Here is a 16,103-nt window from a genome sequence, read left to right on the forward strand (position 1 = left end):
TAAGCTTTTGTGGGCACAGCCCACTTCTTCAGATGACTGGAGTTTGAGTCATCTGTGTCCACAAAAGCTCATGATACCATCTACATGTTTTGTTAGTGCTACCACACCATCTGTTGTTTTTTCCTGTACAGACTAACTTGGCTAGCCCCTGAAGCTGTGGCACAAAAGTCACTGGTGACAGAATAAAGAGGTACATGATATAAAGTATTATTTATTGTAATGGCTTAGAGTGTTTCCATCAATGGAGTAAAATATTTTTAATCTAATTTTTAAACAAAATGCATTGCTACTCATTGTGATTTTCCCCCCTGCTTCTTCAGGCCCAGTTCAGGAAAACATTTGAGCATGGTCATAAGCACACTGTTAAACTGTTGATTTCTAGCTGCGTTGCAATGATAGAGAAATACTATTTTTATAAATAGTGATAGAGATGTAGCCGTGTTAATATCATTAACTCACTGGCATTCACCTTCCTTCCCCCCCCCCTACATCCCCCTTCTGTTCTGTAATGTGATTTGTCCTTTTCATGTGTGTTCATTTTTTTTAAATTGTATCCTTTGGTATATATGGTTGTGACTATTTTCTTCCATTATTTGATCTGAGAAAGTGGGTCTGGCCCACGGAAGCTCATCATCTAATAAACCATCTTGTTATTCTTTAAAGTGCTACATAGTCCTGTATTTTATTTTTATAAAGTTCTTCAGGATTCTTCTGGATAAAAGTTCACCAACTCTGAGACAGAGAGAGAGACAGAATCACAAGGCATAACCACAGTGTATAATAAGTATATCTTAACTAAGTGCCAAGTGGACAAAAAGATTTTTTTTAATTTAAAATCAGATTTAAATCTATTTTTATTTAAATTGGACTTTAATTCATCAAAATATTACATTTCCCATTTAAAAACAACAGTAACAATTAAATCTTATCACAAACATGCTACATATATATACTTACAGTATTAAAAAAATTATTGGCTCTAGTCTGTCCAGCCTAACTACTAGTTCTTGCTTCTTGAAAGTTCTGGCAACTTCTGTTTCTCAGCAAACTAAAATGTTACATGTGCAAAGACAGACAATGGCTGGCTAAGATTGTTTTTGCTCTGTGCTTATACGGTGGTGGACCTTGGCCAAGCACAGCAGAGGAATTAGTTAAGGCACTGTCTTAAAGACAGAGAGACACTATATAGGAAAGGATGGAGGCAGCATAGAAAGGAAACAGTGAGTGGATTGGATAGAAAAAGGGAAGACCTTATTCAGCACACACACAGCTTTCAGTATTCCCCTCCAGTTTTGTCCCAGAAAATCTATAATTGCTTTGGGGCATACGAGTGGTCCTATCTGGGACTATTTTAAAGAACTGTGTTCCCTGGGTAAAAAAGGAAAACAACGTGTCAAGTGTAAGCAGTGCAAGAAAATGATGCAGGGCCAGTTACAAGACTGAAACATCATGGCTATGTCTAGACTGGCCAGTTTTTCCGGAAAATCAGCTGCTTTTCCGGAAAAACTTGCCAGCTGTCTACACTGGCCGCTTGAATTTCCTCAAAAGCACTGACTTCCTACTGTAAGAAATCAGTGCTTCTTGCAGAAATACTATTCTGCTCCCATTTAGGCAAAAGTCCCTTTTGCGCAAAGCTTTTGTGCAAAAGGGCCAGTGTAGACAGCTGAGATTTGTTTTCCGCAAAAAAATCCCGATCGCAAAAATGGCGATCGGAGCTTTTTTGCGGAAAAGCGTGTCTAGATTGGCCCGGACGCTTTTCCGCAAAAAGTGCTATTTGTGGAAAAGCGTCCGTGCCAATCTAGACGCTCTGTTCCGAAAATGCTTTTAATAGAAAACTTTTCGGTTAAAAGCATTTCCGGAAAATCGTGCCATAAGAAAAACTGCTTGTTGGGAGAAAATGATGTGGATGAAAAAGTGGATATGGCTGAATGGATCCACTGGTTAGTAATTTAAATAATTCACTTTGCAATTAATCATTCTTCAAGACGCTCTCTGTCTTTTACTATAAGTGTGATTTGACAAATTCCTAATTTGTTTGCTGTGTTGGATATTGCTAGGGAAAAAAAAAGTTTAGCTTAGCTACACCAAAATATACAATACAGAAAGTTCCAGCAAGAGAAATCTAGAGTTGCCAGTTGCCACTGACTGGCATTTTCTTATTTTGTACTACATAATACATGCCCCTTATTTTAGAATATAATGGTGATGCCAAAAGCATTTCCAAGGGAACCCCATTTTATACTTCTCAAAAAACAGAAATGCCAGTGAGTTCAATGGGGCTTACTCCAAAATAAAGTGCACTCTAAGCACTGTCAGTCTTAAGCTTTTTGGAAACTTGATTTAAATCAATGATTTTTTTTGGTGATTTTAATAAGTGCATTAAAAACTTGTATGTAAAATGCAGTTCCTAGTGAAATAAGACAGCCCATTTCAATTTAGCATTAAACAACCTGTGAACAATAATATACTTGTCTTGTACAATTGCCAAATCATCTACAAGCAGATAGTACAGAGGTGTGCAAAAGGGCCTCCGTGGGCTGGATGCGACATTTTCAGTTTAATACACTCTTCTTTAAAAAGAGACATTTTTTATGAAATGAACATCCATCCCTCCTAACTTCTAATCATTAGATGCAGTTTTGACCAATGAAGGGGTCAGCTTAACTTTTTACTGGAGACATTCTTGACACCACCATAAATCTACAATCAAGAGTTCCAGATTCTACTTCAGGTGAACCACTGAGATGTGTAGGTTTGGGGGACTCAAGTGTAGTGACTTCCTTTGATGTGCTGTCAACCTCATTCTTCATTTTTGTAATCCAATTGCTCCTCCTCCTTCCCTCTCTTCACTATGTGGATCACAATCTATCCAAATACAAGCAGATATATCCAGTTCTGCTCCCAGTGGTAAACTCACAAGGACTTCCACAGCAGCAGGATCAAGTTTCAAGAATCCATCTTATCTGAAAAACTTCCAGTCTTTAAAGACTACCCCAATGCATCCCCAGATGTGTTCAGTGCAGTTTTGTTCCACATTCATAAGTCCACATCTAGGTCAAATGGAGTGTAATGGGCAGTGCATATTGGCAACATGTAACAATTTGGCAATTTCCTAATATTCAAGTGACTGTTATGTTGTAGGACTAGTATGAAACCATGAGGTATAAGAGTTAGAATTCTATTTGTGCTCTAATTTTTCTTTAATATATGGAATTACCACAAAGTCTTCTTTAAAATGAATTGTGGTTGTGTTTGGTTGTATGGAGAAATTTTAAAATTTCCTTTAATATGATCAGTATGAGCATTATCTTTACCAAAAATAATAAGCTCCTGTGTTAATGCAGCTATGTGGAAGTAAACATAATTAGGCCTCTTTTATGCTAAAATGAACAGCATATTAATGAGACATGCGGAATCAATTATTCCTAAGGGATTCATGGCTTTCAACAGTTTTAAATGATAAAAGCCAGTTTATTTAGACTTCACATTTCTGATAAGCAATTCTATGTTAAGCAGAAGACCACTAAATTGAATCTGAACAATTAATCTTCATTTAAAAAAATTAATCTGGTTCATCTAGTTTTGCTTCAAAAACTTATTCTTATCTTAGCCTGCTCCTTCCCCCCCCCCCCCCATATGCATGTGAAGACCCTTTATAAAATTGCTTGTTTACCAGAAACTAAACTAAGATAGTCCCCAATAGGTTAGAGTTATCAAAACTTCTTGATGAAACCATGTGTAAAAGCTTGTCAATTCTTAGACAATAAGAATGAGGCTATTGAATTGACATTTATAGAGTGCTTTTTAAATCATCTGTCTGACTGCACACTTGAAAGCAATGAATCACACACCTGGAAGAGAGTGCTTGTGTGTAGATCAATCCTACAGCCATTGTGTGCTCAATCACATGTCTGTGTAAGTTTTCATTACTGCCTGTTGATTTTTCTGATGTTAATTGAGGAAGGGAATGTTGGCTAATGGTTCTCATAGCTTGATTTCATAAATTATACAGTATCAAAGAGTGAAAATGACTGACTTGTTCCACAAAATATTACTGAGATGTCATACCAACACCTTTCCCACTCCCAGTATAGAAGATTCTACTCACTTTTTTGCAAGAGCAGGAGCACTAAAGTCCTGGCCAGGCAGGGCTGGAGGAGCACACAGGGAGTCAGGCAAGCCAGGGAAAGCATACAGGGAGAGTAGGTGGGGCCAACATCAAGACCCAGCCTTGCACTTCAGTGAAGCCTGGTCCCAGGCCAAGAACATTCCTAGTGCCAGGGCACCATAGGCCTATATAACTTGCTGCACATGATGATACCTAAATTTGTCCTGCAGTTTCACCTGGATAACAGTTCTTCTGTAGTGTCTTTCCTAAAATAGTTGTGTAAGGCTTCATCATTTATATGATACTGGCACCTGCAAGCAGACCAGATGAGGACTTCTACGTAAGTCACGCATCACTATGCAAGAAAAATTAGGGGATCCCAAGTGGAGAATTCCCTTTCCCAGAAAAGATGTGCAGAAATGGATAGGTTACTAAAAAGTCAGAAAATGCGCTGGGTTCACATTTCGGGTGATTTAATCTTTGACATTGTGACTGTTAATCCTGTTGACTTCATGCAACTCCCTCCCGCTTCCTCTGTATCAGAGGCAGCAAGGGTAGGGAGGCGGGAGCTGGTGACCGTGGGGACCTGGCTTAAAAGCACTGGATCCGCTTGCCCCTCCCTAATAAAAAGGCAGCAGCACAGAGGCTGAGGGGGACAAGTGGGAGCCGATACATGTGAGAAGCCAGCTTTCAAACTGGCTCTGCACACGTGCTGACTCCTCGGACTGACCCCCAAATCTGCCTCCTATAGAGATATAAGGGGCTGGCAAGAGTCCATGCTTGGGTGAAGCCAGTTTAAAAGCCAGCTCCTCTTGAGCACCAGCTCCCCCTCCCCTCTCCCGCTCTGCTGCTGTGGAGCAGCCTCTGTCCGCGATGGAACAAGATTTGCCACAGACCGAGGCTGTTCTGCGGTAGCAGCCCCTGTCTGTGGGTGATCAAAGCTCCCCATAGACAGAGGATTATCCTCATCCCACCGAGCATCGTGTGTCTGTGGCAAGCTTGAGCCCACCACAGACAGAAGCTGCTTGGGTGCCCCACAAATAGGGGCTGGTGCTGTTCTGCACTACTGCCTCTTTTTAAAGCGTTTCCCCTCACAGACAAGTTCCCGCTGATAGAGAAGCAGCAGTGTGAGGTGGCAGGGGACTACCCGAGAGTGGGACTGGAGCGCACTGGCTGTCGGCCCTGCCCTGGGAACTACTGAATAGTCATGTTATAGCTCAAATTTTAGCAGTTACATGACTATTCAATTACATGTTATCTAACATCCCAAGTGGCTGTGGGTGGGGTGCATGTATATGCACATCCTGGTGTGATTTGTAGCAGTGACATTTTACTGAAATGAGACAGGAGGTTGGGGGGGGCGGGAATTGTGCTTTCCCTCTCCACTACTTTCCAGTATTTCCTCCCCCACAGCCTGAAGGATGGCCAAATTTATGGCCATCTTCAATCTTCTGTTTTTCTTCTCCCCTAATAAGCTTTATAGTTTATAGTTATTTTATTCAAATTATTTTACATTCCCCCAGTATTTGCTCTTTCAGAACTATGTATTTATTCACTTATCTCTTAGAACACAGACATACTGCATTAAATGTATCTAAAATGGGATGATTTGTGATTTCTGTCATACACTTAAATAGATATATGGGCTTGAACCAAATTCTCAGCTCCAAACACCAATGTTGGAGATGTCAAAATTATATTCTAAACATAATTTTTAATGACAACTGTCACACATAAGGCCACAACATTCTAGAACAGGGGTGGGCAATAATTTTTGATGGGGGACCACTCCAAGATTTTGGAAAATGGTCGAGGGCCACACTCTTCCAGGATATTAATGGAGGTGCGGGGTCTGAAATGGAAGTTGGGTGCAGAAAGGAGCTTGGGGTAAGGGACTGGGGTGCAGGAGGGAGACTGGAGTCTGGGAGGGAGTTGGGCTGAAGCAGGAGGTTGTGACTTAGGGCAGGGGACTGGAGTGCAGGGGTTTGTGAAGTAACATAGGGTAGGAGGGGAATGTGATCTGGGGCAGGAGATTGGGGTGCCAGATCTGGGAGGGAGTGTGGGTGTAAGAGGGGGATAGAGGGTTTAGGTATGTTGAGTGGTGGGGGGGGCAAGAGAGTTGGTGTGCCAGAAGGAGGCTGTGGCCAGGAGACTTACTTGTCAGCTGCCAAACTAGCCTGCCTACCTGCAGAGCTTAAAATGTTTCCCAGCCAGCCTGCTTACCTGGCCATGTGCTTTATGAATAACTGAGCCCAGGAGAGGGGGCATGATTCTTCGCTGCCTGTTATTCTAACAAGCAGCTCCCATTGGCCGGTTTCTGTCAGAAACCAGCCAATGGGAATGTGCTGAGGGCGGGGTGGGGCAACTCCTAAAACTTCTCCCCTCCCCTCCAGTTTTAAAACAGAAATGGAGCCTGCCTGGGGCTCCCCATCGCCTCTGCAGGCTGCATCCAGTGGTTTGGAAGGCTGGATCCAGCCCACGGGCCATATTTTATCCAGGCCTGTTCTAGTATCTTTTTTGTTCTTTTTCTGTAATGAGTTTTACACTTGCCTTTTTCTAATATTGGGACAGATTCCTTTACTTACACTGAAAAACATATTGCCACAAATGGTTCCATTTCTTCAGTGGGAACAGGAGGGAAGGAAGGAACTATTCAGCACAAGAAAGGAAATAAGAATCTAGCCAACAAAGAACTATCAGAGTTCTTCCTTTCCTCCTATCATGTCCATTTTTAGGTCAATATTCTCTGGGCCTGATCCAAAGTCTGCTAAGTTAATGGAAAGAACCCATTTGACTTCCATGAGTTATATCTGGAACCCTAAATACACCCTTTCTTAGATATTAGAGCTTGTACTCACCACAGCTCAGAGACTGTGATCCATGGATGAATGTGCATTACAGGTATGGTGATTTGCAGAAGATACGAGTTTTGTTACAGCTGCTGGCCATAGAGCTTGGCTTGGAAACTCCTGCTTTTTTAGTGTTTGCCACACAGATACCCATAACAGGCTCAAAACAGGGGGGAAATATTTATATTCCCCACTCTCATGACACCTGGGCTCTTTGGAAATAATTCATCATAAAATATTGCAGCAATACCCTTACCTTTATATACAGCAGAACCTAGATTACCCAAAATGCCTTGTCATCAAGCATCTTTGTCTCTCAAAATCACCAATTGAAAATTCCTCCAATTATCTAAAAACCTTGATTATTCAAATTTATTCTCCATCTACTGCCCATCCACCCCCACTCCAGCCTTTTCATGATATTCCACTAATTCAGATTTTACTATATTGACAACCTTTAAAAACAGCCACATTCCTGGTAGATGTTGAGCATCCATAAGTACCAGTGGGCAACTCCCACTCTTACACAAAAAGCTATAGCATCCTTAATGGTTAAACAAATTGGACCTCTGTTTTCTCTCTCACACACACTTTCTCTCCTTCCAACGGAGACACAGACCAAAATGTAACTTGATTTATCTGTTCGAACAAGATCAAGGGCAGAGGTAGACCTGTGGCTATTCAAACTACCTGTTAGGGATAGAGATACAGTAATTCCTCATTTAACACGTGCCCGCTTAAGACATTTTCGCGATAGCACGATTATTTTTTTAGGGAACATTTTTTAATTACATGACCATCCCCGGAATAACATGATTTCCCCAGCCAACCTGTTGCCTGCAGCTGCATGGGGCTTCCCCCGCCTCCCTGCAAAGTGGCGGAGGGTTCGCCGCTTGCCGCGCCGTTCCCCGGGGACTCCCCCCAGCTGGACGCAGTGCGGGTCCCGGCAGACCCATCACAGGGGCATATTCCCAACCCAATCCCCCTCCCCTCTCCTCCCCTTCCCCAGAGTCAAACACCTCCCCTCCCTGCTGTAACCCAGTCCCCTTTCTCCCCCAACCTTATGTCCCAGTCCCAATAGACACCACCGCTTGAAATGCAACCCCCACCTTTTCCATTATTGTCAATGGGAAAATTGACCCCGCATAACACGTTTTCACTTAACAAGATCATTTTCTGAAATATATCTATAGTGTTAAATAAGGAATTACTGTACTCCCATTTTGTATTACTTTATAGGCAGATTTTAGACACTGTGTTAAAACAATGGCTCTCCATCTTTCCAAACTATTGTCCCCTTTTCAGAAGTCTAATTTGTCTTGTCTACCCCTAAGTTTCACTTCACTTAAAAATTACTTGCTTACATAAAAATACAAAAACATCACAGCACACTACTGAAAAATTGCTTACTTTCTCATTTTTGCCATATAAATCAATTAGAATATAGATATTGTACTGAATGTCAGTGTATATTATACAGGCCAGCACAGGCATCTTCTCAAGCCACCAGGCACCGCCCTGCCCACACTCCACCCACAGAACACCTGCCGTAGGCATTTTGGAGGTGGAGTGTTGCTGCCCTCAGCACCCGCCTTCCCTGTGCTCCTGGCCAGGGAGGCTAGAACTACATGGCCACCACCCTCCCTCAGTGCTCCAGGGGCCCACACCTGGAGCTGGATCTCCCTGTGGGAGGCAGGGCTAGGGGCCTGCCTCCCTCAGCCACACCAACCGCCCATGCAGACCAGTCTAAGTCATTCATTGTCTGTATGAAACATAGCGGGTACTGACTTTGCAAGTGCTTTTAAGTAGCCCATTAAAACTAGGCACACATTTCGATGAGTGGATGTGCTCCCAGCGGTACACATCCCTGGCGAAGAACAATGGTGTTAAACAGAGGTGAGCAATAATTTTTGGTGGGGGGAGGAGGGGCACTCCAAGATTTTGGTAAGTGGTTAAGGGCTGCACTTTTCTGTGGAGGGAGTGCAGGGTCTAGGTTAGGTGCAGAAGGACATATGGAGTAAGGGACTGGGATGCAGGAGACGGTGTGGTGTCTGAGAGGGCGTTTGGGTGGAGGAAAGGATTGTGACCTGGTTCAGGTGATTGGGGTGTAGGGTCAGGGAGGGAGTGTGGGTGCAGGAGAGGATTCTGACCTGGGAGAGGGGTGTAGGAAGGAGGGAGTTGTCACCGGGAACAGGGGGTGCCGAGGGTTTGGGTGACGATATGGGGAAGAAGCTGGGATGCAGGTGCTGGCTGGGAGAAGTTTACCTCAGTGTCTCCAGGCTGCAACACACCCAAGGCAGGCTGGGCTCCCTACCTGCTGCAGCCCCAATCCCAGCCCCCTTGAAAACAAAGGCTGCTCCCTCCAGGTGGCTCTTAACTCAGGCTGCCCCAGTCGCTCAGGCCAATCTCTCAGCGCCCATTGGTTGGCGGGTGTTAAAAGAGCTGAAGTCTGGCTCAGTGGAACATTTCTCACCCCCCTTGTTTCTCACACACGGGGGGGGGGGGGGGACAGAGCCCGGCCCCACTTACAAACCTAGCGCTGGGCCTCGGCGGCCAGAGCCGGCCCCGGCCAGTGCGTTCGGAGGCTGATGGACAGAGTGGCCAGGCCCAGGGCAAGGCTGTTCCCTCACACTGCGAGTTTAGGCCACACGTTCTACCAGGGTGACCTTCCCAAGATGGCGCCGGGGACCACACGCGCACCACGGTCTTGCTTTACGGCATGGTCGCAAGCATGAGGCAGTTCGGCTGCACTTGACGGCAAGATGGCGGCGAACGGGCGGCCGGGCTGTGTGTTGTTTACGGGCCGGGTGTGGGTGCCCTAAGCTGCTCCCCTTTTCTCAGCGCAGAGGCGCCATGGACCGTAGGAAGAAGCCCCTGGAGGTTACGGTCTCCTCGGTGAGTGCTGCATGGCCTCGTCACGCGGAGCGGGCGGGGGTGCGATGAGTGGACGCGCCTGAGTTTACCCCTGTGTCGGGATTGGTCTCTCCCCCTCCCCCGGCTTCGTTCCCCTCACGCGGGAGGAACCGCGGACAGAATCTAGGAACGTTTCGTTTTCCTCTCCCAAGCGGCGCCGCCCCCTCCCCCCCGTGGGGCGAGCAGGTTCGTTTGTTCCAGCTGCTCCTCGCGCTACGAGCCTTGCTCCTCCCAGTGGTGCGAGCCCCTCAGAGCCGCGTTCTGAACCTGTGACTGCGCGCAGCACCAGCTCATCCCTTCTTGGCCAGGCTGGGGGGGCAACCCGCCACCTGGCCGGAGTCAGGACTTGCAGTAATTCTAGGGGGCATGGGTTCCCAAGCTGGGGGGCGGGGCGTGAAGAAATTCCAGCGGGTGTAAGGTGACTCCCCTCCCAAGAAGGAGCTCGGTCCGTCTGTCCACTCAGGCATCCACTCAAGTTTTGCTGCTATTTTTTTTGGGGGGGAGAGGGTTTCTCAAATAAAAAAGGGGCGTGATGTCAAAAAGTTTGGGAACCACTGTTCTAGGGGAAGACACAGAAGTGGCAGTGTTTCTCAACCTTAAAAGAATTCTCAATTTAAATTTCTCAATTTAAAAAAAATTATAAATACCCCCACTACCTACAGTTTTCAGATGCACACCATTTTTTCTACTATTGCAACACATTTGTTTAAACAACTTAATTGTAGTCAGGCAGGCGATTAAATTTGTGGGTGTAAAAATACAAAAATAATAAAGCTCTGTAAAACTTAACAAATTCAGTTTTCTCCAAATTTCAGTTAAGATAAGTCGGGGGAGGGGGGGGTACAGCAACACAAGTAACCCTAAGGGAGAAACACTGGTTTAGTGCATCATCATGGTATCATAAAAACAACACAGGATGCTACCAAAATGCATATATTAGTGGGGAAGGGTTTTCCAGTAGGACAACTCTTAAAAGCTCCACTTTTCTGCTGTACTACCCCAACACTAAAGGATTTTAGAATGTATAAGATACTCCAAGTTCATGTAAGAACAACAGGCAATTCACATCAGTTTTAGTTCCTCATGGCTACAGTGGGTTTTATTCAGTTGGTTTGTAGCTTGTTGCAGATAAATTAAGAGGCCTTGGATCTCTGAGCTCTTTTATTGTAGTTGGTAATCATACTTACATGCCCCACAAATTAAATTAAGCAAAACTTGTACTTACCCATTTTTAATTAGCCCTCTGGGAATTCTTTGCTCCTGTGCATGTAGTCACTCTTAGAGGACACATGTTAGAATCCTAGTATTTACCTTTCCACCTTGATTGGGTTCTGGTAAGAATATAGCTACTTTATACCCCATGTGGAGTAGGTTTGGGGAAACAGCTGTGCCTTGTATATCCCAGCTGGTAATCTTTTCCTCTTCCTATTGAGTGTGTTTATTGTTTGAAACAGGAATGACATTCTTCTGGACAAGTGAGGGTTCCCTTAAAAGTTGTAAAATAGTCTCTGCACCCTGTTACATACCCACGAAGTTTTATAATTTTTGTGTTGGTCTGTATACAGAAGGTTCAACGGCTTCTAAGAGTAGCCTTTCTTCAGCCTTTGTGAGAAAACAAAATACAGTAAAACTCGAATTGTCTGGCATCCAGTGGTCCGGCACCCAGTGGTCTGGCACTCCCGATAGTCCAGCACCAACTGGAACCCGGAAGTGCTCTGACAGCTACTTCAAGAAGTTGTTAGTCAATTACGCTAAGGCTGGGTGGATCCACAGGTGACAGGCTCGCAATTTATCTTTCCTCTACTGCCTCTGGTGGGAGGGGTTGTTGGTGGGGAACGGGTGGATCTGCAGGTGACAGGCTACTGCTGAAACTGACAACTGATACAGATGCAAGCTCATTCACTTGCTCTTTTGATCCTGGACTATGGAGAGTCTACTGGTAAGAGCAGCAGGGACAGGGAGGGGAGAAGATCTCTTGTCAGTTTCAGCAGCAGCCTGTCACCTGTGGATCCACCTGTTCCTCCCCTCCCCCCCGCCTGCTCTCCCTCACCCTCCCACCGGAGGCAGTAGAGGAAAGATAAATTGCAAGCCTGTCACTTGCCGATCCACCTGGAGGTAGTGTAATTGACTAACAACTTCTTGAAGCAGCTGCCTACCTCTCGCCCTCCTTTCTGCTGCCGCTGCTCACATGCTTTGCCTCCCTGCAAAATGGTGGAGGGTTCGGCCCTCGCCGCACCGTTCCTCGCCGAGCCCCTGCCCTCCCGCCCCTGCCAGAGGCAGTGAAGGTCCTGGCAGACCCGTCACAGGCCCCTCTGGAGTGCCTCCTGATAGTCCGGCATATCTGATAATCCGGCACTACCGGGGTACCAAAAGTGCCGGATTATCGGAAGTCTGCTGTATTGTGGAGTGAACATATGGGTACTGACTCCTACCTCACACCCAATTCCACAACCCTGATGTTAAAAAAAAAGTCCTAATATAAAAAAAAGCGCTTTAGATTTAATACTTTTTATCCAAATATCTCAAGTGTGACTTTCTGTGAGATGCTGCTGTGTGTTGGCATGACAGTTGTATCGTGTGACTGTGCACTTTCCCCTTCAGACACAGCACACTGAACATTTATCTTGGGCATTTATATCAGTGCTGAATTTACTAATGTTTCTCAGTCTATAATAGGGATGTTAAATTTTGATTAGTTGATAAGGGGTGGAGTGCTCACTATCCTGGCTGCGCCAAGCCACCTGCGCCTCTTATTATATTTAAAAGGCAGAGGCATAGCGTGGAACCTGGGGTGAGTAGGGACTGCTTGAGTCCCCACTCGCGCCGTTTTCTGCTCTGCCTCTGCCTTCCCTACCCCACACATGGTGATGTTACCGGCTTTTAAGATGGCTCCCCTCAGCACCAGCTCCTGTTCCCCCCACCTTGCTGCCTCTGGTACAGAGGCAGCAGGAGAGGGGAAGTGAGTAGTTGACTTGACTAGTTGCTTACATCCCTAGTCTCTAATTAGAGTTTGTATTTTATTGTGAAGGAGATTAACGTGAAAGTATTTCCTGTTTTTTGGAGGCAGAAGGAGGTTTTATGAAGATGCATAATCTCTATCATTGGAAATTTCCTCTGTGGGCAGGGGGTACATTTAAGTGGTTTCCCATAGTATAATATATTCCCTTGCTGTTAAGAGTATGTTTAAATGGAATTAAGTTTGGTTTAATGAGACATTTCTAACAAACATTATGATTTGGTTTATGGAACATCCTTCAGGGGAGGTTAAGTTTCATCTATGAAAGTAGTAGATGACTTAATTCATACCTAAAAGGATGTCAGGACTTAAACATAACCTGAACTAACATAGAAAAATGTAAAAAAAAACCAAACAAACAAAAAACAAATAGTCTGTAACTGGAAAAACTTAATAAACAACAAATAGTCTAGCAGCACTTTAAAGACTGCTGCTAGACTAACTCAGTTACCCCTCTGAAGCTTCTGAAATAACATGTCATTTTGATATTTATTTTCTGTGTACTTCTGTTTTAATCAAAGTATCTTTAATTGATTTGCTAAAGACTTCAGTAGCATCAGTTATTTTTTATTATTAATGGTCCATCATCATGACTCAGAATAATCTAACAACTTAATTGAAACACAACAATTAAAATAAATAGGGTTGTGAACTTTTGCATCATCACTTTTGACAGTTCAAAAAAGCTTGGTTGCTTAACACCCGTGTAGATCATCTTGATGGGAAACTAAAATCTGTTGTGTTTCTGGCACATTTTGATAGCAAGGAGTACCAACAGCCTGATTAAACAGATTCTTACTGGAGATTTACTGTAGGACTAGCTGAAGAAGCCAGCAGATCCTAAATGGTTTTTTGATTCGTTGGTTTTGTGTGTGTTGGGAGCTCTTTTAAAAAAAAAAAAAAAAAAAAAAAAAAAGACTTCCAGATTCCTGAGGGCAAAAGCAATGCACCAGTTGAGTGAATGTTCTTGATGGGGTGAACAACTAAGCAGATCGCTTATCGGTATGCTTACCTGTTAACCCATTAATTGGCCCCAACTGGTGACATCTGGTGTGCAGCCATCCATGCCAGATTGGGGCAAGCCTGGCTACAGAGGTGTCACTGTCAGTGGGATCAGAGGCGGGATCCCATGGCTGTGGTGGGACCAGAAGTGGGACATGGCAGTCACGGTGAAGCAGATTAGCAGGCTGGGTGGTGAGCCCGGAGTTAAAAGGGTTAAATCAGCGTTTCCCAAACTATGGGCTGCGGCCCGGGCCTCAGAATGGCTGCTGGGAGGAGAGCAGAGAGGGGCGGGCTGGGAGGAGGGGGAGAGGAACCAGCTGCCGGAAAGCAGTGCTGGGGGCAGCGGGGCTGTCCCGGTGGAGATCCGGGCAGGAGGGCGGCCAAAGCAGGGCTGGGAACGGCAGGTCTGTCCTGCAGAGTTCCGGAAGGGCGGGCGGCGAAAGCAGGGCTGGGGGCAGCGGGGCTGTCTCGCGGAGATGCGGGCGGCGAAAGCAAGACTGGGGTAGTGGGGCTGTCCTGGAGAGATATGGGGCATGTGGGCGGGCGGGCGGCGGAAGCGGGGTTGGGGGCAGCGGGGCTGTCGGGCAGCAGAGATTGGAGAGGGCAGGCGGCGGAACCAGGGCTGCACGTGGGGAAGGTGAGCTGGCTGGGGGGAGATCAGGATGGGAGAATCAGCTGCCGGAAGCAGGGCTGGATGGGGGCAGCAGGGCTGGTGGTGGGGGGAGGTCATTGGGGGAGCAGGACTGACCGGGGGAGATTGGTGGGTGGCGGAGGGAACTGGCCGCTGGAAGCAGGGCTGGACAGGGGCAGCAGGGCTGGACTGGGGAGATCGGGAAGAGAGAGGCAGGGGAGCAGGACTGACCTGGGCACATGCAGACCCTGGCAGACGAGTGAGTCTGGCCAGGGATTCCATTTTGCCCCCTCCCCCGCCACATACCTTCCCTGAAGTAATTGCGAACTGCCAGTGTGAGTACATCTACCAGCCAGGCAGCTAAGGACTAATACACCTAATTATAATAAAATGTACCTAATTAGAAAATACCAGGCACTTTATATGCCTGGTAATTTCTCAATTTCTTTCCCAGACACAACCTTCAAATACCAGACTGTCCAGTACAAAACCTGACACCTGGCAACCCTACCCTTCCTTGCACCCTCCTTCCTAGCCAGATACCCTACCCCCAATCTGCTCCTGCTGCCGCCTCCTCAAGTGCTCATGTGGTGCTGGGTCCTCCAAGCCCTGGCCCAGGCTGGGTGGAGGATGCAGCCGGATGAAACACTGAAAATTTATTCATTTTTCATTCTTTTTTTATATGCGTTTATATTTTAGGGCTGCAAAAGACCGTACTGAAAGAAACCGGGTTCCAACTAAAGTAAAAAGTTTGGGAAACCCTGATCTAGCCAGCTTTCTATCCATCTTACAGTCCATTTATCCAATCCATATTCCCTTAACTTGCTGGCAAGAATATTGTGGGTGACTGGATCAAAAGCTTTGCTAACACTGACACTGGGGGCTTTGAGAGGACCAGAAGCAACTTATTTGAATATTCAAATCATTTTCTTATTGAATATGCAAATATGCTAATGAATGTTACCGGTCCTCCAAAAGCTCGTGAATGGATTTACTGGTCCCCGTGTCAAAAAGTTTGGGAACCCCTGGGTTAAATGAATAGCCATTTTAACCACCCTAGTTGTTGGGCTCATATTCTCAAAGGTATTTAGACATCTAATTCCTATTTAAGTGTATGGGTGGTAGGTAGATAAAAAACCTTTAAGAATCTGTGCTGTGATAAACAATGTGTGGTGATGATTAATACCAATTGGGGTTATGTATGTATGTTTATATAAAAAAAAGAGACTAAAAGCAGCAGGGAAGGAGATAGACATTACATTTTTTTGTAAAAACTACCAGCTAGCTCTTTTAAATGAAAAAAAAAAGTTTTGTTTGTCAGCAAATCTTCTTAGAGGTTACTTTTAAATTAAAACTAAATTGTTACTTTGCTCAAGGTGGCTGCTGAAAACTTTGTATGGGATTATGTCCATTTTGTACCTGCAGTTTTTCCATTATGTCATGAAGGGTCCATAATAGAAGCTTTTACTTTACGTATTTAACCACCTAATCATAACTTGTGTTCTGGCATTATTTTGGATTACATATTGCTTAAAATATCACAAAGTTCCTCCTCACATCATTGGTCCAATTTTCTACATCAGA

General features: G+C 45.2%; 1 protein-coding gene across 1 annotated transcript in view; it reads left to right on the top strand.

Annotated features, from left to right (window-relative positions):
* Positions 1 to 9,712: 9,712 nt before the first annotated feature.
* CCDC174 (coiled-coil domain containing 174) overlaps positions 9,713 to 16,103 on the top strand; it is a 30,238-nt gene continuing 23,847 nt past the window's right edge. Inside the window, exon 1 of the mRNA XM_075938762.2 lies at positions 9,713 to 9,852. Within this exon, the coding sequence (XP_075794877.2) occupies positions 9,811 to 9,852 (42 nt within the window). The 5' untranslated portion in view covers positions 9,713 to 9,810. The remainder of the gene's footprint in view (positions 9,853 to 16,103) is intronic.

Source organism: Pelodiscus sinensis, chromosome 11, assembly GCF_052426305.1.
Source record: "Pelodiscus sinensis isolate ZL-2025 chromosome 11, ASM5242630v1, whole genome shotgun sequence".
NCBI lineage: Eukaryota > Metazoa > Chordata > Testudines > Trionychidae > Pelodiscus > Pelodiscus sinensis.